Genomic DNA, 22810 nt, shown 5'->3' with positions numbered 1-22810 from the left:
TTTTATTTTTAAAGTGGAAAAAGTGAGGCCTTCTCGAGTACCTCTCTATTGGTGTAGTATTTATACGTCAATGGTTCCTTTGTAATACTTTCTGAAATACTACATCCTTCTGCTGGAAAACGGTGCAGATCGTTCCATATGTGAGACAGATCTTAAGTTCACAATCCAATAGAATGATATTTAGAGCACTGGTCAGCCCTTTAACACACTTCTTAGCGAAGAAGAAGAATGGCTAAAATACAACTTAAGTTCAATGACTTATAATGACTTCAATGCTTTTTGTTCCTGTTTTATACTATATTGCACATTCCACCGAAGATGATTTTGGTGTTGTGCTTTACAGGGAAAATAGGTCTATGACTACAGTGAAGGTGATCAAGGCCTGGAGGTAAAATTGGGAATAGCTCAACTATTATTACTTAATTACTAATAATTACTGCTGTGATCTGAAAAGTTAAAATGCCCAAAGGCCCCATGCCTGTCTCTGAAACTCTGCACTTCCAGAGGCAACCAAGCAGGGGCGTAGGAATGAGTTTAACATTGGGGGGGACACATATCGGAAACCTGACAGATCCGTTAATGGTTTGAACAGAAATATGTCATAAATTAACTACACTGAAAAAATTCACAAATATATTTGATTCTACTAAAAAGATACATTTGTAAATTTAAGGAAAACACATTTTGAATGGCAGTAATGAACTGATAAATATCAAATAAATTCTTTAATTGCTCAATCATCCAGTTTTTTAGAATAAGAAGCGGTGACAAGACGCTGTGTTGCGCTTTCAAAATAAAATAAAATATTTTTCTCCCCCCGGTATAATTTTTAGGTGGGACAAATGCGCCTGTCTCCAATATTGGAGGGGACATGTCCCCGCCGTCCCCCCCGGTTCCTACGCCCTTGCAACCAAGTATAAGAAGAGTTTATAGATTTAAAGGTCTTGGCAAGCGCTGTATTTGCACTACATTTGCACGACTCTCTACACAACATTTTAATTTCATTTTATATTATGAACACCTACAATAATTACATTTATGCCTAATCATTTCAAGTAGATTTACTGTGAACAATCGAAGCATTCAGTCTACATTCAACACAAACTTTATTTATACAGCAGTTTCGTGCAAAGCAACAATGTGTGTGTGTGTGTGTGTGTGTGTGTGTGTGTGTGTGTGCTTGTGTGTGCTTACTGGTTAATAAGTGAAACAACACAAGAAGAAGATAACACAAAAAAAATGAATACACCAACTTTCTTACAAAGAGAGAGCTTGTTCAGTATAGGTTTCAGAACACAGGTTTGTAGATTGTTTAATATTGTTATGGAAGCTCATATTAGTACAGCAGAACATAAGTTATAAGCATTACATTGTGTGTGCACAATGCTTACCTTTTTCTTTTGCCAGTTTTTGGCATGAAACATGGACATACAAGAAAATTATTAAAGTAACTGTGGATGATGTCATCTTTCAGTGCGTTCGTTCGTGTATGTGATTGCTCAATCTCCAATTGTGTTCTGTTCCCTGCACCCATCTATCAATCAATCCACACCTGTTTATTCAATTCATCATGACATTACCTCACCTGGTGCCTACTAATGCAATTTTCCACACCCAACACAGAAATACGTCTCCCAATAGGTTTTTTCCTATGGGTTTGTGTTGGATTTGGCCCAGGGGTAAACAGCAGATGTATCCAAGCCTTTTATATAACCAGGGAAGAATGGAAGGGGTTAAAGCTGAGGTAAAAAATGTGCCAGTTCTGTGAAGATCAAACAAAGCATCTTGATTCTATTGGACTGAATCTGGTGCTGGCTGATGGATCCTGTAAGCAGAATAATTCTGGTAGCTGACTGATTTAGGGGCTGGCTGAATTAATTCCAGTTGACAAATTCTGGGTGACTGATTTTGGAACAGTTTGACTGATTTCTTAAGACTGTTTCAGGTACTGGCGGACTGATTCTGGGGCTTGATTACTGATTCTGTTAGCTGACTGACTGGTGCAGTCTCACCGATTCTGGTAGCTGACTGATTCTAGTAGCTCACTGATTCGGGAACTTCACAGAATTTGTACTGGCTGACTGATTATCTTCTGACTGGATGGGGGCCAAACTTCAGTTGCCTGATCATAAATGTTTACTTGTTCTATATAAGCCTGTTAGTTGTGATCCAATAAAGCAATTATTGAATGTTATTTAATGGGATTGTCATAGACAGTAATCAATGAACTATTTGAATAAGGCTGTCTGTTTAGGACATCAGTGATAAGGTCTACTGGTGTGAAATACTGCAGAACTCCAGATTTAGCTCCAGGGGTTGGTCACAGAACAGTGTGAGGTGTCATGTCTCTTAATGCACTTTGTTGGGTGATTAATCTCTCTGCATCTGTTTTTAGTCTACTCCATTGGCTGAATCATATCTCGGCATCTGCTTGAGTCTGTTACGACCTTACCGTCCTAACAGACGGGTGTCACAGTTGTGACACGCCGATCGTCCCACATTTATGATGTCACCCCCCCCCCCCCCCGCCCGCCCTTCTCTCTTGGAATGTCTGACTATCCCCTGAGAACCCGTCGGCCACGGGACAAGCTTGTTTAACAGCCTCACCCTTTCTCTCTGAATTCGATAAAGGTATTCATGTCAGTGCTTGGCTTACTCTGTGAGGAGAGATAAGGGGTCACACCAAGAGCCTCTTAAACAGAGTAAATGACAACTAGGGAGCCGTCGACATGTGTGAGCAGAAGCACATACATAAACACACATAGTGCCATTCGCAGGGCTCTTGACTACAGAGGTGTAGAAGAGATTCAGGGATTCATGAGGTTTAATATGATTAACCGCCACACACTTAATAAGAACTTCTTCCTGTGAGACCTTTAACTTTATTATTTGAATTATACAAAGAAGAAAACCAATACCTTTATTGATATACCACTTTTCAGTACAAGTGAAAAAGTGTTTCAGCGTAACAGGAAAAACACAAAAATGTATAAAACAAGCAAAAATCCCACCACTCATGACTTTATATGTTAACTCAGAGTAAGGACATGACTCTGCAGCACAAAATGTTATTCTTGGGCAAAACAATGGCGAGGGGATGTACTGAGATCCAACGGAATTCCTGGCAATCTGCGACCAATAGGCTGACAGGATTTCTCTCCACCTTGTCTTGTGTCTTTACTGCATTTGGAAGGTGGGCGCGGTTTCCGTGGAAAGCAGTTTGACTCGATCCAGTGGTGGACAGCCCCTCTGACACTTTCTATAAGAGCTGTCTGTCAGCCCAGCTCCGAGAGACGCCACTGCTCCCTGGCATTTAACACCACCACCACCACCACCACCACCACCACCACCACCACTTCAGCCATCTCCTTTACGCACCGGTTTCTGCATCTTCCCACCTACACGTAAGTGTGTCATTCAGTGACTGTGGTTTCTAACCAACTTTATTTTTCTCTGTGGTGAAACACATTATTGTGTTATCTCATGAAATGTCATCATTTTAAATGTATTTTATTCTTTTTTGATTGGTTTTAATGGCAAGATTAGGTTGGATAGAGATCTCGAAATGAACTCCACGAGGGAGAAAAGCCCAGCATGTGTAGTAGGTATTGTGTGTATCCTAGATTAAATCCTAGAGTGCCAACTCCCTTGCCATAAAAAAGGGAAAGTAAACATTTCTGTGCGATTAGGTCGTGGTAGCGCTCAGGTCTTGATAGTGTCCTGCACGAGGAGTGAACGCTCGGGCGGGGAGGACGCAATAAGTCCACTAGCAAGTTCTCTGTCACTACTAACAACAGATCTCAAATAACATGGGGCTTTTGTTGAATTAAGAAACAAGGAACGAATACCGGGACCTGATTTATGTAACTTTCCTGTGTAACTTGACTCCCACATTAATTTATTGGATAGTTTCACTTTATAACGGGAGGTTGCGTTCCGCCTCAAACTAGTTTTTTTTTTGCACTGCTGAGTAACTCTTGAACCTGGGGCTTTACTGGGAGAGCAGGCGTAAAATATGTTACATTTACGACGTCCTCTTTGAGAGATAGACACATGGGTTATGGTCCACCATAACACGATATGCTTTCCTATTTGCCTGCTCACCGACAATGAGCTCAGCCTTGGCAGGATAACGCTTTATGATGCTTGTGCATGTTCAGAAACCAACTGTGCATGTCCATCACCCAACTGGCATTTTTATGTTTTCATATTGATCACAACCCGGACTCTAAAACATCAATATCACACAAAAAAAGTTTGAAACCGTTCCTGTCGTTTGCTCCTGTTTGTTTGTTGTTCAGTAAACACCAGGGTTGGTTTAAAATAGTGCATTGTGTGCATGCTTATGCAGTTCTTGTGAAACTTCTCTCGTCGACTTCTTAATAACTACCATTACTGAATGAACCACAATGTGAACATGCGAGTGTAAATAGGAGTAAATAACAGGTAACACACTGCACTGTCTACTACCAGGCTGGTATTTAATGTGAAACTAAGCAAAGAATGCTATTGCACAACTTTGACGAAATGACAGTATGCGCTTACACCGCAACTGATTATTCTGATGAAATCTTTTTCATTTTGGAATGTTCTTTGATGTTCTGATGTGATGGTGATGTTCTGTTAATGACTGTAATTATCTGTCTGTTCTTCCGGATGTAAATCTTTCATCAAAACAACATACCTCCCTTCCTTAACACCTCATTAGAAAGAGGTCATCGGCAGATCTCAAAAGATACGTCGGTCCAATGTGATCTTAGCCTGCGGCAAACAACACGATTTTGCAAAACACGAAAACCTGGTTGAAGAGTTGACGAGATTGGATTCGACATGAGGGAACGACTAAACAAAACAAAGTCTCTCCAACGCAAACAAAACTCTCTCCCAATGGTATGTTCAGAGAGATGATGGCTGATGTCGCACCCCTTCTCATGTCCAGGTGGATAGTTTCGCTCCAACTCCCACGTCCCGGTTGGGTGGGTGATCCGGTCAGGTCGGTGGTATCGGTGGGGAGGGGCCGGGGGTGGTGAGGGGAGGAGGGGGGGAGGAGGGGGAGAGAATACGGGTTGTTGACATTCATGCTTCCCTGCAACGATGGAAGCCCTCCTTCCCGGTGTGGCACTCCTCATTGCAGTACCAATTCATTTAATTTGCACTCATGCACAACATGTGGTTACAAATACTTATTTCCTGCGGTATATAAATAATGCTGATGTATGCCCGACTGAACTCAACAGAGCCTGTGGTAGAAAATAACTGCATTCTATCACTTCAACTAATTAAGAGAGCAAAAGAAAGGGGTCCGGAGCAAGTATGACAAAAATACTTTATCGTTACAAAGACAACAACAAAGCCGAGTAGTTTGCAAAGCACTGCCGGTCAACCGATCCCGGCCTCTTTTTTATCCTCACATACAAGGTTGTTTCTTGTTTGAGGTGTCCGCCCAAGGTCACCCATGGCCGATCAGTCATAAATTTCTTTAAGCGAGTGGCTGGCAACACTAATCTAAAACACCGGGCTGACGTCAGCACGCATTGACCCCATAGCCTCTGGTGACGTGTTGGCTTCTAACTCACACTCTGACCCCAGACTCCCTGACAATGTGCCAAGTCCTAGATAAGAGTCCGGAGACGTTTTTAGATGCTTTCTACCATTAGATATATAGGCCTAATTATAATCAAGGTTTGCCTTAGAATATAGTCATTAATTTCTTCCATAAGCCCTATTTAGAAAACAAGACAGGTCCTGCTTAAGAGGCTACTTGGTGAAATCGACCGACGTTTATCTGCTTCATGTGTGATCAGATAGATCAGTGGTTGGATGTTATAACATTGAGATAAACACATTTAGTTTATTCAGAAAAAGCCTTGTCGGGGGAAAGGATGTTTGTATTAGTTACTAGTTTGTTGGAATTTGATTCATTGGAATGATGCTTCTTCACTGCAAATATGATTACTCAGTCATTTGTTCTGATCGAAAGGGGAATCACGCACATTCAGCAGCAGACATTGAACAGCGGAGAAAAACTGAAAACACTTGGCTAAGATTAAGTTGTGGATTAATCCATGAAGCTTAGTAGACAAGGTGAAAGTACAAAACCTGGCAGATATTGCATGTCAGGGTTTCTGCATGTTTAATCTTCAAAATCGCTCCTGTGTAGTCTGCTCATGTCATAGCAGAAGCAATTTTGTTAATTAATTAATTCACACAATCCCTGTTATGTTATGATAGCACAAGTAAAAGGCTGAAGGCCTATATTTAATTTGCCAGGAGCTATTGGCGCGTGCTAAATTAATATTTATTCACAGCTATGTGCCAATTCTTAATTGCAGTACACTGAACATGTACCTACATCACACAACACACACTGTGGTAGCCTGCTTCCCAATGTGCCAGGTTTCAGGAACGAATCACGCGTTGAACAAGGGTTAAGCCGCACTCTGCATTTATTCAACAAGAGTCACAAATACAGGTACTCGATCTAGGGTCTCCGTGAGCCTCTAGTCCGCGGGCGTGTCGGGTAATCCCTTTGTGTCGCTCTCCTCCCGTCCCCCGCTCTGTGGTCCTTTTTAAGCCGGCTCCGGGGCTTTCTCCTCCCTGCGGCCAGGTGTTCCCCATCTCGCTGATTGGGGGGAGAGACGTGGTGCTCTCTGTCACAAGGCTGGTGGGTGGCGGCGGCATACCCCGTCCACCACTGATCCTCGGACCCACCCGGGCCGAGGTTTAAGGGGCGGGATGCCACAACACACACACACACACACACACACACACACACACACACACACACACACACACACACACACACACACACACACACACACACACACACACACACACACACACACAACTTTTTATTAATGTTTGAATTAGTGCTGTCAAGCGATTCAAATATTTAATCGCGATTAATCGCATCAATATCATAGTTAACTTGCGATTAATCGCGATTAATCACACATTTCTTTCTATTCTAAATATCCCTTGATTTCGTGCTGCTAGTCTTTTAGTGAGATCAGAGAGTGTTGAGAAGGACAGTAATAAAATATATTTGGTAAGATGGATATAAGAAGAGAGACCCGCAGTGAATTCAACCCGGTCCACTTGACATCGGGTAGGTGCATGACAGTGGTAGGCCTACCGTAAAACTTCAATAGCCCAGGCTTTTATTTGTTTCAATCACTGAACTTTCGAACAAAACTCTTGCTCAGCAAAGATGGGAAATACTATAACATTTATTATTTACACCAGTATGAACATTCCTACCGTACGAAGGCCTATACACATTACCAGGCTATCGAATATGGCCTACACAAACACACACACACACACACACACACACACACACACACACACACATACACACACACACACACACACACACACACACACACACACGGTGGCTGAGTGGTAGTCGGGAGAATTCCCAGTGGGCCGTTAACGTTTCGGGGCTGTCAGGCTGAATACTGCGGGATGACAATATTGCGTTTATAAAAGTTCCTTGCAGCACCATCCGGCAGCCTGAGCTGTGTGCCCGCAACCTCTCACTCACTCAACAGCCGCAACACTCAAAAACTGTCCACGTTGCAACCAAGTCGATTTGGTCTAGAGGGGAGTAACTGAGCGGCCCCTCCCGAAGTGGTACAGCCCAGGTGGGCCTTGAACTGCGATTGGTCAGAAGGCATAACAGCTAATGACAACATTGAACTCTCGTGCAGGCTCGAACAGAGTGACACACAAACACACACACACTTTTAAGGAGTTTTTCACCCGCTCCGTATCCTTGCTTGCCCAAACAAGTTTTTGCGGCGTGCTTGTTGTTTTGTTTTCGGTGTAGCTAGATCCGGTATGGTGTTGTAGTTTTTCTAATGTGACTAGTTGTTGCTAGACAGCAAGTAAAAAAACTACAATGTTTGCCAAACCAAAAGAGCGTTAATCGCGTGATTAAAAAAAAAAAAAATTGGTTTGCGTTAACGCCGTTAATAACGCGTTAAACTGACAGCACTAGTTTGAATCTTTGACCTATGTTTGTATAAACATTTCTAAACAATTTGAATGCTCATTGCGAGTACCTTATTTCATGAATTTAGTTCATTACTAGATAGTTCATTTAGATTACTGTATGCATCCCCTAATTTACTTTCAACAGACTATTTTTTTAATTCCTCCCATATCTTTTTGCGCTACATTGTTGAGGATATGCAAAGTAAAATGTGTTGGGTTGGTTTAAACGTATTTATATGTATAGAGATATTACAAATAAATTATTTTGTAGTTGTATTCGTAGTAGAATTAGCTGATCATTTAGGGTAAGGTACATGTAAATGTGTGTTGGTTTGGCCATACATCTCTAACTTCTTTCTTTCTCTTTTGATTTTATTGTCTCAGGTGTCAAAATGGCGCCCATAAGTGAAGCTACTAATGGGAAGCAAAATGGTTCTGGAGAACACAAATACCGCCCTGTGGCGGGAATATTCCTGGAGAAGACAAAGGAGAAGAAGACTATCTATGAGGCCATGAAGAAACGTCTTCTCAAGCCTGGAACTGCACTAGCCCTGCTCGAGGCTCAAGCTGCTACTGGCGGGATTCTTGACCCAGTCAACAATCGCACACTTACTGTGGAGGAGGCCATCAAAGCTCAAATAGTTGGACCTGAGATGAAAGAGAAACTGCTGGCAGCAGGGAGAGCCGTCGATGGTTATGTTGACTCTTACACCAATGAAACAATCTCTTTATACCAAGCGATACAAAAGGATTTACTACCAAAGGAGTATGGATTAAGGCTGCTGGAAGCACAGATGTCTACACATGGTCTCTTCGACCCGATTGAGAAGAAATGCATTGCGGTGGAATCTGCCATTGAAAAGGGCTACTATGAGAAAGGTCTGCTCAATAACAAGATGGAAGAACTCAAAGTTTTCTACAATCCAAATTCACAAGAAAACCTCAACTACAGCCATCTCCTCAAGAAATGCACTGTCGAGCCTGAGACCGACATGGTGCTTCTGCCGATCTTCATCACCTTCAAAGGCCTGCGTCGGGGTGTGTCCTCCTCTGAGCTGCTGGCATCCAACATCATCAACAAAGAAACCTATGATGACTTGCAGATGGGCAGGACCACAACTCAGGACGTCATGCTCATGGAGACAGTGAAGGAATTCCTGCAGGGGAAAGGGAGCATCTCTGGAGTAGCAGTGTTCTCCACCAATGAGCGGATGAGCATCTATAAAGCCATGAAGCAAGGCATCTTGATGCCTGGAACCGCGCTGGTCCTCTTGGAAGCCCAAGCCGCCACTGGATTCATGTTTGACCCTGTGAAGAACAGAAAATACAGCGTGGATGAGGCCATCAAAAACAAAGTTGTTGGCCCCGAAATCCATGCCAAGCTTCTCTCTGCCGAGCGGGCGGTAACGGGTTACAAAGACCCTTACACTGGTGAGATAATATCTCTGTTCGAAGCACTATCAAAGGATCTCATGGTGAAGGAGCACGGGATACGCTTACTTGAGGCTCAGATTGCCACCGGTGGTATAATAGACCCCGTCAACAGCCACAGACTTCCAGTAGAAGTGGCCTACAAGAGGGGCTTTTTAACGGAAGACATGAATGCCATCCTGGAAGACTCCGGAGATGACACCAAAGGCTTCTTTGACCCAAACACCAAAGACAATCTCACCTATCTTCAGCTGATGGAGAGATGCGTCATTGATCCAGCCACGGGGCTCTGCCTGCTTCCTCTTTTTGGGAAATCAGACAAGTTGAACATCAGCTTCATCGACTATCACACTAAAATGGAACTGAAGCAAACAATGGTGAAAGTGACATGTGGAAAATACATGGGAATGACGGTGTCACTGTGGGAATTGCTGATGTCAGAATACTTTGATGAAAACCAGAGGCAGGAAATCATCAACAAGTACAAACAGGGAAAACTCACGATCAAGACGGTCACTACGACAGTCCTGGAAATCATAGAGAAATCGGTGAAAACAACTACTGTCATCTTTGAGGGAATCCGAGAAACTGTCACCGGAAAGCAGTTACTCGAGGCAGATATCATCACTGATAAGGACCTAGAGGAGCTGGAAATGGGAAAGATCTCAGTGAACAAGCTTAAAGAAGATGAGACCGTCAGCATGTATTTGCAAGGGAAAAGTAGCATTGCCGGTGTCCTTCTTCCAAATTCTCAGATCATGACCATCTACCAAGCCCGACAGAAGGCATTGCTTATGCCGGGCACAGCTCTGATTCTGCTTGAGGCCCAGGCAGCAACCGGGTTTGTCATCGACCCCATTGCTAACAGGAAGTTCTCAGTGGAGAAGTCTGTGAAGGCCGGAATTATCGGAGCAGACGTTTACCAAAAGTTATGCTCAGCTGAGAGGGCTGTCACAGGGTACAAAGATCCCTCTGATGGCAAAATAATCTCCTTGTTTCAAGCAATGCAGAAGGACCTCATCATCCGCGATCACGGAATTCGTCTGCTCGAGGCACAGATTGCAACAGGTGGAATTATTGACCCGATAAACAGTCATCGCATTCCTGTCCAGGTGGCCTATAAGAGAGGTCTGTTCGACGAGGTGATGAACCAGGTCCTAGACGACCCCAGTGATGACACCAAAGGATTCTTTGACCCAAACACCCACGAAAATCTGACCTACCTTCAGCTCATGGACAGATGTGTTACCGATCCAAGCACAGGATTGTGCCTTCTGCCCCTCAAAGGAAAAGTTCATAAGATCAACATTGATGATACCCTTCGGGAGGTCTTCAGAAGCACAATGGTCACTGTAAAGTACGGCAGATTCCGTGGCAAGCAAACAACACTGTGGGTTCTCATCAATTCAGAATATCTCTCAGAGGAAAAAAGACAGGAACTTTTCAAACTCTACAAGTCACGAAAGATGACTTTGGAACAGATCACTGTCACCATTTTGGAGATTGTCGAGATCAGGGAATTGAAACAGCAAGCAGATCTGAATTTTGACTGTCTCAGGGGAAAGGTCTCTGTTTTGGATCTCTTGGGATTAGATATTGTGGATAATTCAACTTACAATGGTCTGCTAGAGGGGACACTAACAGGAAGTGACGTAAGGAAGATGGAAAGTGTCAGAACTTACCTTCAAGGAAAAAGCTGTGTAGCTGGCATGATACTACAGCCATCTAACCAGAAGCTAAGCATCTATGAAGCTCAAAAGAAGGGCTTCATAACACCCAGCACTGCCCTGTGTCTTCTCGAGGCCCAAGCTGCCACAGGATTCATAGTAGATCCCACAAATAACCAGAAATGTACAGTGGCGCAGGCTTTACAAGACAAGCTCATAAGTCCACACATGTATGAAAAGCTCCTATCTGCTGAAAGAGCTGTGACAGGGTACAAAGATCCATACACCGACAAAAAAATCTCCCTTTTCCAGGCATTGAAAAAGGATCTGATTGTGAAAGAACATGGCATCCGTTTGCTTGAGGCCCAGATAGCCACAGGCGGCATCATTGATCCCATAAGGTGCCTTCACTTACCCCTCAACATTGCCTACAGGGAGGGATACTTCGATGCAGAACTTAACCAGATCCTGACAGACCCTACTGATGACACTAAAGGCTTTTTTGACCCGAACACCAAAGCAAATCTGACATACATGGAGATGTTAGGCAAATGTGTCAAAGATACAGAAACAGGCCTGTTTCTACTGCCATTAAATGAAAAAGGCACTTCTACAGGAACAAATGTGGAAACATATACTGATGAAGAAATCAGGAAAGTGTTTGAAAAAACCCTTGTAACCATATCAGTGGGCCTTTACTCAGGAAGAAACATTTCGCTTTGGGAGTTGATCCATTCTGGATATTTCACAGAGGATCAGCGGCGGGAATTAATAGCAAAATATAGGACAAAGAAAACAACCACACAGAGCATAACCACCACAGTGATTAGCACCATTACAAAACTGGAACAGGCCGAAACTCACAAGACCGTAATGGGCCTCAGAAAACCGGTATTTGCCAAACAGCTTCTGGAATGTGACATCATTGATGTAAAGACATTTAGTTGTTTGGAGGAAGGCACACTTACTTTCGAAGAGGTCTCTAACCGTGATTTGGTGCAGAAATACCTGAAAGGAACTGGAAACATTGCTGGGATTGTGAGTCACCCATCCAAGAAGACCTTGAGCATCTATGAAGCAAGAGAACAAGGGCTGTTGACACCAGCTGCTGCCCTTATTTTGCTGGAAGCCCAGGCTGCAACAGGGTTCATCATTGACCCGGTCAAAGCTAAATGCTATACTGTTAAGGAAGCAGCAAGGGAGAAATGTATTGGTGCAGATCTACATGAGCAATTGCTCTCAGCCGAGCGGGCTGTGACAGGCTATGCGGACCCTTTCACAGGTGCTAAAATCTCTCTCTTTGAAGCAATGGGCAAAGACCTGGTCACGAAAAGCCAGGGAATTCGACTTCTGGACGCGCAAATAGGAACCGGCGGGATTATCGACCCGATTCAAAGTCACCGGATACCTCTTCATGTTGCAATGAAAAAGGGATTCTTTAGTGAGGAAATGAATCAAATGCTGTCTGCCCTCAATGATAACACAAAGACCTTCTTTGACCCAAACACCAAGACAGCGGTCACTTATCTCGAATTGAAAGAGCGCTGTGAGAAAGACCATGAGACTGGGCTCCTTCTTCTACCCATCCATGAAGAAGGGTCCCGTGATTTTCAAACAGACCACCAGACCGAGCTGGCATTCCAGAACTGTACAATGACCGTAGATGCAGGAAAGTTTCAAGGCAAGAGTACTACTTTGTGGGAGGTGTTGAACTCGGAATACATTTCGAAACAAAAGAGGGAGCAGTTACTTCAGCAATACAGGTCAGGAGCCATGAAGATGGAGCAGATCATTGAAATTGTCACCACAATCATAATTGAGGTGACGTCCAAGGAAAAGAAGTTCAAAGGTCTAAGGAAGAGGGTCTCTGCCAGTGAACTTTATGAATCAAAAATTATCTCAAAAGACCTCTTCACGCAAATTGTACAAGGAGAACTCACTGAAGAGACAATCAATAAAATGGAATCCATTCAGAAGTACCTTGGGGCCACCAACTGTATAGCTGGTGTCAGGGTTGAATCAACCAAAAAGGTAATGAGCATATATGAGGCCAAGTCTAAAGGACTGCTGACCCCGGGAACATCTCTTGTACTCCTTGAAGCGCAAGCGGCCACTGGCTTCGTCATCGACCCATTAAACAACAAGAAAATGTCAGTAGATGAAGCTGTAGCTCAAGGTGTGGTTGGCTCTGAATGGAAAAGGAAACTGCTTTCAGCTGAAAGGGCAGTGACTGGATACAAGGACCCCTACACTGGAAACATAATTTCTTTGTTCCAGGCCTTGCAGAAGGACCTCATTGTAAAGGACCATGGAATTCGTCTCCTTGAAGCACAAATCGCTACAGGGGGCATCATCGACCCAGTGCACAGCCACAGAGTGCCAGTAGAGGTTGCCTACCAAAGAGGGTACTTTGATGTGGAAATGAACCAGATCCTGTCGGATTCTGACGATGACACCAAAGGCTTCTTTGACCCAAACACACATGAGAACCTCACCTATCTTCAGCTGCTCGAGAGATGCTTCAGAGACCCCAGCACAGATTTGAGTCTGCTGGTCATTACAAAGAAGGGACAGTTTTACTTTTTTGTTGATGAGGCTACAAAACTCATTCTGAAATCGACCACAACGACCCCGGTTGGAGGAAAATACCAAGGACAGACTGTTTCTCTGTGGGACCTTCTTTACTCCAAGTACATCACTGAAGAGGAAAGGAGGGAGCTGGTCCAGCAGTACAAGTCTGGAGCCATCAACATTGAACGCTTCATGGAGATCATTCTCACCACCATTCAGCAGCAGACCACAACAACCACAACAACGTCAATGGTATATTGCAACCCTCCAGAAATGGACTCAAATGTCAGCATCACCAAAACCACCATCACCACAACCACAGCTACCAATACCACTTACAGTAACACCTTCCATGGAATCAGAAAGGACGTCAGTGCCACTGAGCTCCTAGAATCTAAAATCATTGACAAGAAGCTCTTTGAAGAGCTCAACACAGGAAAGGTCACTGTGACAGAGGTCAGCGAGATGGACTCTGTGCGCCAGTATTTGGTGGGAACCAACAGTATTGCAGGAGTGTACCTTCAGTCCACCCAGGAAACCATGAGCATCCACCAGGCCAAGTCCAAGGGTCTGCTCACCCCTGGAACCTCCCTGGTCCTGCTTGAGGCGCAGGCAGCCACTGGCTTCATCATAGACCCAGTGAATAACAAGAAACTCTCAGTGGAAGAAGCTGCAGCTCAAGGTGTTATTGGCCATGACTGGAAAAAGAAACTGCTTTCAGCTGAAAGAGCAGTGACTGGATACACAGATCCTCACACTGATAAGACCATTTCTTTGTTCCAGGCCTTGCAGAAGGACCTCATTGTAAAGGACCATGGAATTCGTCTCCTTGAAGCACAAATTGCTACAGGGGGCATCATTGACCCAGTGTACAGCCACAGAGTGCCAGTAGAGGTTGCCTACCAAAGAGGGTACTTTGATGTGGAAATGAACCAGATCCTGTCTGATCCTGACGATGACACCAAGGGCTTTTTCGACCCAAACACACATGAGAACCTCACCTATCTCCAGCTGGTGGAAAGATGCATCAGAGATCCAAAAACAGGGTTGAGTCTGCTGGTCATTGCAAAGAAGGGAGAGTTTTACTTTTTTGTTGATGAGGCTACAAAACTCATTCTGAAATCGACAACAACAACCCGAGCTGGAGGAAAATACCAAGGAAAGACAGTTTCTCTGTGGGACCTTCTTTACTCCAAATTCATTACTGAAGAGGAAAGGAGAGACCTGGTCCAGCAGTACAAGTCTGGAGCCATCAACATTGAACGCTTCATTGAGATCATTCTCACCACCATTCAGCAGCAGACCACAACAACCACAACATCCTCAATGGTGTATTCCACACTTCCAGAAATTGACTCAAATGCCAGCATCACCAAAACCACCATCACCACAACCACAGCTACCAATACCACTCACAGTAACACCTTCCATGGAATCAGAAAAGACGTCAGTGCCACTGAGCTCCTGGAATCTAAAATCATTGACAAGAAGCTCTTTGAAGATCTCAACACTGGAAAGGTCACTGTGACAGAGGTCAGCGAGATGGACTCTGTGCGCCAGTACTTGGTGGGAACCAACAGTATTGCAGGAGTGTACCTTCAGTCCACCCAGGAAACCATGAGCATCCACCAGGCCAAGTCCAAGGGTCTGCTCACCCCTGGAACCTCCCTGGTCCTGCTTGAGGCGCAGGCAGCCACTGGCTTCATCATAGACCCAGTGAATAACAAGAAACTCTCAGTGGAAGAAGCTGCAGCTCAAGGTGTTATTGGCCATGACTGGAAAAGGAAACTGCTTTCAGCTGAAAGAGCAGTGACTGGATACACAGATCCTCACACTGATAAGACCATTTCTTTGTTCCAGGCCTTGCAGAAGGACCTCATTGTAAAGGACCATGGAATTCGTCTCCTTGAAGCACAAATTGCTACAGGGGGCATCATCGACCCAGTGTACAGCCACAGAGTGCCAGTAGAGGTTGCCTACCAAAGAGGGTACTTTGATGTGGAAATGAACCAGATCCTGTCTGATCCTGATGATGACACCAAGGGCTTTTTCGACCCAAACACACATGAGAACCTCACCTATCTCCAGCTGGTGGAAAGATGCATCAAAGATCCAAAAACAGGGTTGAGTCTGCTGGTCATTGCAAAGAAGGGAGAGTTTTACTTTTTCGTTGATGAGGCTACAAAACTCATTCTGAAATCGACGACAACGACCCGAGCTGGAGGAAAATACCAAGGAAAGACAGTTTCTCTGTGGGACCTTCTTTACTCCAAAGACATAACTGAAGAGGAAAGGAGGGACCTGGTCCAGCAGTACAAGTCTGGAGCCATCAACATTGAACGCTTCCTAGAGATCATTCTCACCACCATTCAGCAGCAGACCACAACAACCACAACATCCTCAATGGTGTATTCCACACCTCCAGAAATTGACTCAAATGCCAGCATCACCAAAACCACCATCACCACAACCACAGCTACCAATACCACTCACAGTAACACCTTCCATGGAATCAGAAAGGACGTCAGTGCCACTGAGCTCCTGGAATCTAAAATCATTGACAAGAAGCTCTTTGAAGATCTCAACACAGGAAAGGTCACTGTGACAGAGGTCTGCGAGATGGACTCTGTGTACCAGTACTTGGTGGGAACCAACAGTATTGCAGGAGTGTACCTTCAGTCCACCCAGGAAACCATGAGCATCCACCAGGCCAAATCCAAGGGTCTGCTCACCCCTGGAACCTCGCTGGTGCTGCTTGAGGCGCAGGCAGCCACTGGCTTCATCATAGACCCAGTGAATAACAAGAAACTCTCAGTAGAAGAAGCTGCAGCTCAAAGTGTGATTGGCCATGACTGGAAAGAGAAACTGCTTTCAGCTGAAAGAGCGGTGACTGGATATATAGATCCTCACACTGATAAAATCATTTCTTTGTTCCAGGCCTTGCAGAAGGACCTCATTGTAAAGGACCATGGAATTCGTCTCCTTGAAGCACAAATTGCTACAGGGGGCATCATCGACCCAGTGTACAGCCACAGAGTGCCAGTAGAGGTTGCCTACCAAAGAGGGTACTTTGATGTGGAAATGAACCAGATCCTGTCTGATCCTGACGATGACACCAAGGGATTTTTCGACCCAAACACACATGAGAACCTCACCTATCTCCAGCTGGTGGAAAGATGCATCAGAGATCCAAAAACAGGGTTGAGTCTGCTGGTCATTGCAAAGAAGGGAGAGTTTTACTTTTTTGTTGATGAGGCTACAAAACTCATTCTGAAATCGACGACGACGACCCGCGCTGGAGGAAAATACCAAGGAAAGACAGTTTCTCTGTGGGACCTTCTTTACTCCAAATACATTACTGAAGAGGAAAGGAGGAACCTGGTCCAGCAGTACAAGTCTGGAGCCATCAACATTGAACGCTTCCTAGAGATCATTCTCACCACCATTCAGCAGCAGACCACAACAACCACAACATCCTCAATGGTGTATTCCACACCTCCAGAAATTGACTCAAATGCCAGCATCACCAAAACCACCATCACCACAACCACAACTACCAATACCACTCACAGTAACGCCTTCCATGGAATCAGAAAGGACGTCAGTGCCACTGAGCTCCTGGAATCTAAAATCATTGACAAGAAGCTCTTTGAAGATCTCAACACTGGAAAGGTCACTGTGACAGAGGTCAGTGAGATGGACTCTGTGCGCCAGTATTTGGTGGGAACCAACAGTATTGCAGGAGTGTACCTTCAGTCCACCCAGGAAACCATGAGCATCCACCAGGCCAAGTCCAAGGGTCTGCTCACCCTTGGAACCTCCCTGGTCCTGCTTGAGGCGCAGGCAGCCACTGGCTTCATCATAGACCCAGTGAATAACAAGAAACTCTCAGTGGAAGAAGCTGCAGCTCAAGGTGTTATTGGCCATGACTGGAAAAAGAAACTGCTTTCAGCTGAAAGAGCAGTGACTGGATACACAGATCCTCACACTGATAAGACCATTTCTTTGTTCCAGGCCTTGCAGAAGGACCTCATTGTAAAGGACCATGGAATTCGTCTCCTTGAAGCACAAATTGCTACAGGGGGCATCATTGACCCAGTGTACAGCCACAGAGTGCCAGTAGAGGTTGCCTACCAAAGAGGGTACTTTGATGTGGAAATGAACCAGATCCTGTCTGATCCTGACGATGACACCAAGGGCTTTTTCGACCCAAACACACATGAGAACCTCACCTATCTCCAGCTGGTGGAAAGATGCATCAGAGATCCAAAAACAGGGTTGAGTCTGCTGGTCATTGCAAAGAAGGGAGAGTTTTACTTTTTTGTTGATGAGGCTACAAAACTCATTCTGAAATCGACAACAACAACCCGAGCTGGAGGAAAATACCAAGGAAAGACAGTTTCTCTGTGGGACCTTCTTTACTCCAAATTCATTACTGAAGAGGAAAGGAGAGACCTGGTCCAGCAGTACAAGTCTGGAGCCATCAACATTGAACGCTTCATGGAGATCATTCTCACCACCATTCAGCAGCAGACCACAACAACCACAACATCCTCAATGGTGTATTCCACACTTCCAGAAATTGACTCAAATGCCAGCATCACCAAAACCACCATCACCACAACCACAGCTACCAATACCACTCACAGTAACACCTTCCATGGAATCAGAAAAGACGTCAGTGCCACTGAGCTCCTGGAATCTAAAATCATTGACAAGAAGCTCTTTGAAGATCTCAACACAGGAAAGGTCACTGTGACAGAGGTCAGCGAGATGGACTCTGTGCGCCAGTACTTGGTGGGAACCAACAGTATTGCAGGAGTGTACCTTCAGTCCACCCAGGAAACCATGAGCATCCACCAGGCCAAGTCCAAGGGTCTGCTCACCCCTGGAACCTCCCTGGTCCTGCTTGAGGCGCAGGCAGCCACTGGCTTCATCATTGACCCAGTGAATAACAAGAAACTCTCAGTGGAAGAAGCTGCAGCTCAAGGTGTTATTGGCCATGACTGGAAAAAGAAACTGCTTTCAGCTGAAAGAGCAGTGACTGGATACACAGATCCTCACACTGATAAGACCATTTCTTTGTTCCAGGCCTTGCAGAAGGACCTCATTGTAAAGGACCATGGAATTCGTCTCCTTGAAGCACAAATTGCTACAGGGGGCATCATCGACCCAGTGTACAGCCACAGAGTGCCAGTAGAGGTTGCCTACCAAAGAGGGTACTTTGATGTGGAAATGAACCAGATCCTGTCTGATCCTGACGATGACACCAAGGGCTTTTTCGACCCAAACACACATGAGAACCTCACCTATCTCCAGCTGGTGGAAAGATGCATCAGAGATCCAAGAACAGGGTTGAGTCTGCTGGTCATTGCAAAGAAGGGAGAGTTTTACTTTTTTGTTGATGAGGCTACAAAACTCATTCTGAAATCGACAACAACAACCCGAGCTGGAGGAAAATACCAAGGAAAGACTGTTTCTCTGTGGGACCTTCTTTACTCCAAATTCATTACTGAAGAGGAAAGGAGAGACCTGGTCCAGCAGTACAAGTCTGGAGCCATCAACATTGAACGCTTCATGGAGATCATTCTCACCACCATTCAGCAGCAGACCACAACAACCACAACATCCTCAATGGTGTATTCCACACTTCCAGAAATTGACTCAAATGCCAGCATCACCAAAACCACCATCACCACAACCACAGCTACCAATACCACTCACAGTAACACCTTCCATGGAATCAGAAAAGACGTCAGTGCCACTGAGCTCCTGGAATCTAAAATCATTGACAAGAAGCTCTTTGAAGATCTCAACACAGGAAAGGTCACTGTGACAGAGGTCAGCGAGATGGACTCTGTGCGCCAGTACTTGGTGGGAACCAACAGTATTGCAGGAGTGTACCTTCAGTCCACCCAGGAAACCATGAGCATCCACCAGGCCAAGTCCAAGGGTCTGCTCACCCCTGGAACCTCCCTGGTCCTGCTTGAGGCGCAGGCAGCCACTGGCTTCATCATAGACCCAGTGAATAATAAGAAACTCTCAGTGGAAGAAGCTGCAGCTCAAGGTGTTATTGGCCATGACTGGAAAAGGAAACTGCTTTCAGCTGAAAGAGCAGTGACTGGATACACAAATCCTCACACTGATAAGACCATTTCTTTGTTCCAGGCCTTGCAGAAGGACCTCATTTTAAAGGACCATGGAATTCGTCTCCTTGAAGCACAAATTGCTACAGGGGGCATCATCGACCCAGTGTACAGCCACAGAGTGCCAGTAGAGGTTGCCTACCAAAGAGGGTACTTTGATGTGGAAATGAACCAGATCCTGTCTGATCCTGATGATGACACCAAGGGCTTTTTCGACCCAAACACACATGAGAACCTCACCTATCTCCAGCTGGTGGAAAGATGCATCAGAGATCCAAAAACAGGGTTGAGTCTGCTGGTCATTGCAAAGAAGGGAGAGTTTTACTTTTTTGTTGATGAGGCTACAAAACTCATTCTGAAATCGACGACAACGACCCGAGCTGGAGGAAAATACCAAGGAAAGACAGTTTCTCTGTGGGACCTTCTTTACTCCAAATACATTACTGAAGAGGAAAGGAGAGACCTGGTCCAGCAGTACAAGTCTGGAGCCATCAACATTGAACGCTTCCTAGAGATCATTCTCACCACCATTCAGCAGCAGACCACAACAACCACAACATCCTCAATGGTGTATTCCACACCTCCAGAAATTGACTCAAATGCCAGCATCACCAAAACCACCATCACCACAACCACAGCTACCAATACCACTCACAGTAACACCTTCCATGGAATCAGAAAGGACGTCAGTGCCACTGAGCTCCTGGAATCTAAAATCATTGACAAGAAGCTCTTTGAAGATCTCAACACTGGAAAGGTCACTGTGACAGAGGTCAGCGAGATGGACTCTGTGCGCCAGTATTTGGTGGGAACCAACAGTATTGCAGGAGTGTACCTTCAGTCCACCCAGGAAACCATGAGCATCCACCAGGCCAAGTCCAAGGGTCTGCTCACCCATGGAACCTCCCTGGTCCTGCTTGAGGCGCAGGCAGCCACTGGCTTCATCATAGACCCAGTGAATAACAAGAAACTCTCAGTGGAAGAAGCTGCAGCTCAAGGTGTTATTGGCCATGACTGGAAAAAGAAACTGCTTTCAGCTGAAAGAGCAGTGACTGGATACACAGATCCTCACACTGATAAGACCATTTCTTTGTTCCAGGCCTTGCAGAAGGACCTCATTGTAAAGGACCATGGAATTCGTCTCCTTGAAGCACAAATTGCTACAGGGGGCATCATCGACCCAGTGTACAGCCACAGAGTGCCAGTAGAGGTTGCCTACCAAAGAGGGTACTTTGATGTGGAAATGAACCAGATCCTGTCTGATCCTGATGATGACACCAAGGGCTTTTTCGACCCAAACACACATGAGAACCTCACCTATCTCCAGCTGGTGGAAAGATGCATCAGAGATCCAAAAACAGGGTTGAGTCTGCTGGTCATTGCAAAGAAGGGAGAGTTTTACTTTTTTGTTGATGAGGCTACAAAACTCATTCTGAAATCGACGACAACGACCCGAGCTGGAGGAAAATACCAAAGAAAGACAGTTTCTCTGTGGGACCTTCTTTACTCCAAATACATTACTGAAGAGGAAAGGAGAGACCTGGTCCAGCAGTACAAGTCTGGAGCCATCAACATTGAACGCTTCATGGAGATCATTCTCACCACCATTCAGCAGCAGACCACAACAACCACAACATCCTCAATGGTGTATTCCACACTTCCAGAAATTGACTCAAATGCCAGCATCACCAAAACCACCATCACCACAACCACAGCTACCAATACCACTCACAGTAACACCTTCCATGGAATCAGAAAAGACGTCAGTGCCACTGAGCTCCTGGAATCTAAAATCATTGACAAGAAGCTCTTTGAAGATCTCAACACAGGAAAGGTCACTGTGGCAGAGGTCAGCGAGATGGACTCTGTGCGCCAGTACTTGGTGGGAACCAACAGTATTGCAGGAGTGTACCTTCAGTCCACCCAGGAAACCATGAGCATCCACCAGGCCAAGTCCAAGGGTCTGCTCACCCATGGAACCTCCCTGGTCCTGCTTGAGGCGCAGGCAGCCACTGGCTTCATCATAGACCCAGTGAATAACAAGAAACTCTCAGTGGAAGAAGCTGCAGCTCAAGGTGTTATTGGCCATGACTGGAAAAAGAAACTGCTTTCAGCTGAAAGAGCAGTGACTGGATACACAGATCCTCACACTGATAAGACCATTTCTTTGTTCCAGGCCTTGCAGAAGGACCTCATTGTAAAGGACCATGGAATTCGTCTCCTTGAAGCACAAATTGCTACAGGGGGCATCATCGACCCAGTGTACAGCCACAGAGTGCCAGTAGAGGTTGCCTACCAAAGAGGGTACTTTGATGTGGAAATGAACCAGATCCTGTCTGATCCTGACGATGACACCAAGGGCTTTTTCGACCCAAACACACATGAGAACCTCACCTATCTCCAGCTGGTGGAAAGATGCATCAGAGATCCAAGAACAGGGTTGAGTCTGCTGCCCTTGAACAAGTAATGACCTAATCATCCCCTTTGACCTTCTTTTCAATCTTGCTTTTGATGATTAATATTAATTAAATATGCAAATGATTTCTGGCAAACATATATATATATATATATTTTATCCTACATTGATAATGCTTGGTGTATTTTATAAAATGCATTCTGGGAAATAAATGTAAACCTTTATCAACACAATTATGTTGAAAATAAAACCCTTTTTGTTGTAAGACCCTTTTTGTTTGTCTATTCATGTGGTATGGTATGTTGCCTAGATGCAACACTTTAAGAAACCTTTATGTCAGATCTAATGGGTTTTATTAACTAAATCCCAGAACTTCTAGATTTTTTTTAGTCATGTTAAGTTTGCACACATGTTTAAGTCCAATACTTTCAAGAACTTTCAATAGCAGATTGTTGTTAGGGGTTCAAAATTAGCCATAAAATAAAAATATAATTACAATTTAAATAGTAGCTAATTAAACAACTTTCAAATTCTCCCATGTGTGTCTTACTATGTCTTTTAAAATACTTGCCATAAGCAAA

At 44.8% G+C, this 22810-nt stretch overlaps 1 protein-coding gene across 1 annotated transcript; it reads left to right on the top strand.

Moving 5' to 3' along the window:
- The first annotated feature begins 3274 nt into the window (after window positions 1-3274).
- On the top strand, window positions 3275-22496 carry eppk1 (epiplakin 1). Its single transcript, XM_079749053.1, has 2 exons — window positions 3275-3404; window positions 8383-22496. Exon 2 carries the CDS (start codon window positions 8391-8393, stop codon window positions 22278-22280), a length of 13890 nt encoding a protein of 4629 aa, XP_079605179.1. The 5' UTR covers window positions 3275-3404; window positions 8383-8390; the 3' UTR covers window positions 22281-22496.
- Window positions 22497-22810: the final 314 nt, after the last annotated feature.

Source organism: Pollachius pollachius (assembly GCF_949987615.1).
Source record: "Pollachius pollachius genome assembly, chromosome: 13".
Lineage (NCBI taxonomy): Eukaryota > Metazoa > Chordata > Actinopteri > Gadiformes > Gadidae > Pollachius > Pollachius pollachius.
Note: the sequence above shows the minus strand (reverse complement) of the source record. Positions and strands in the feature narration are given on the sequence as shown.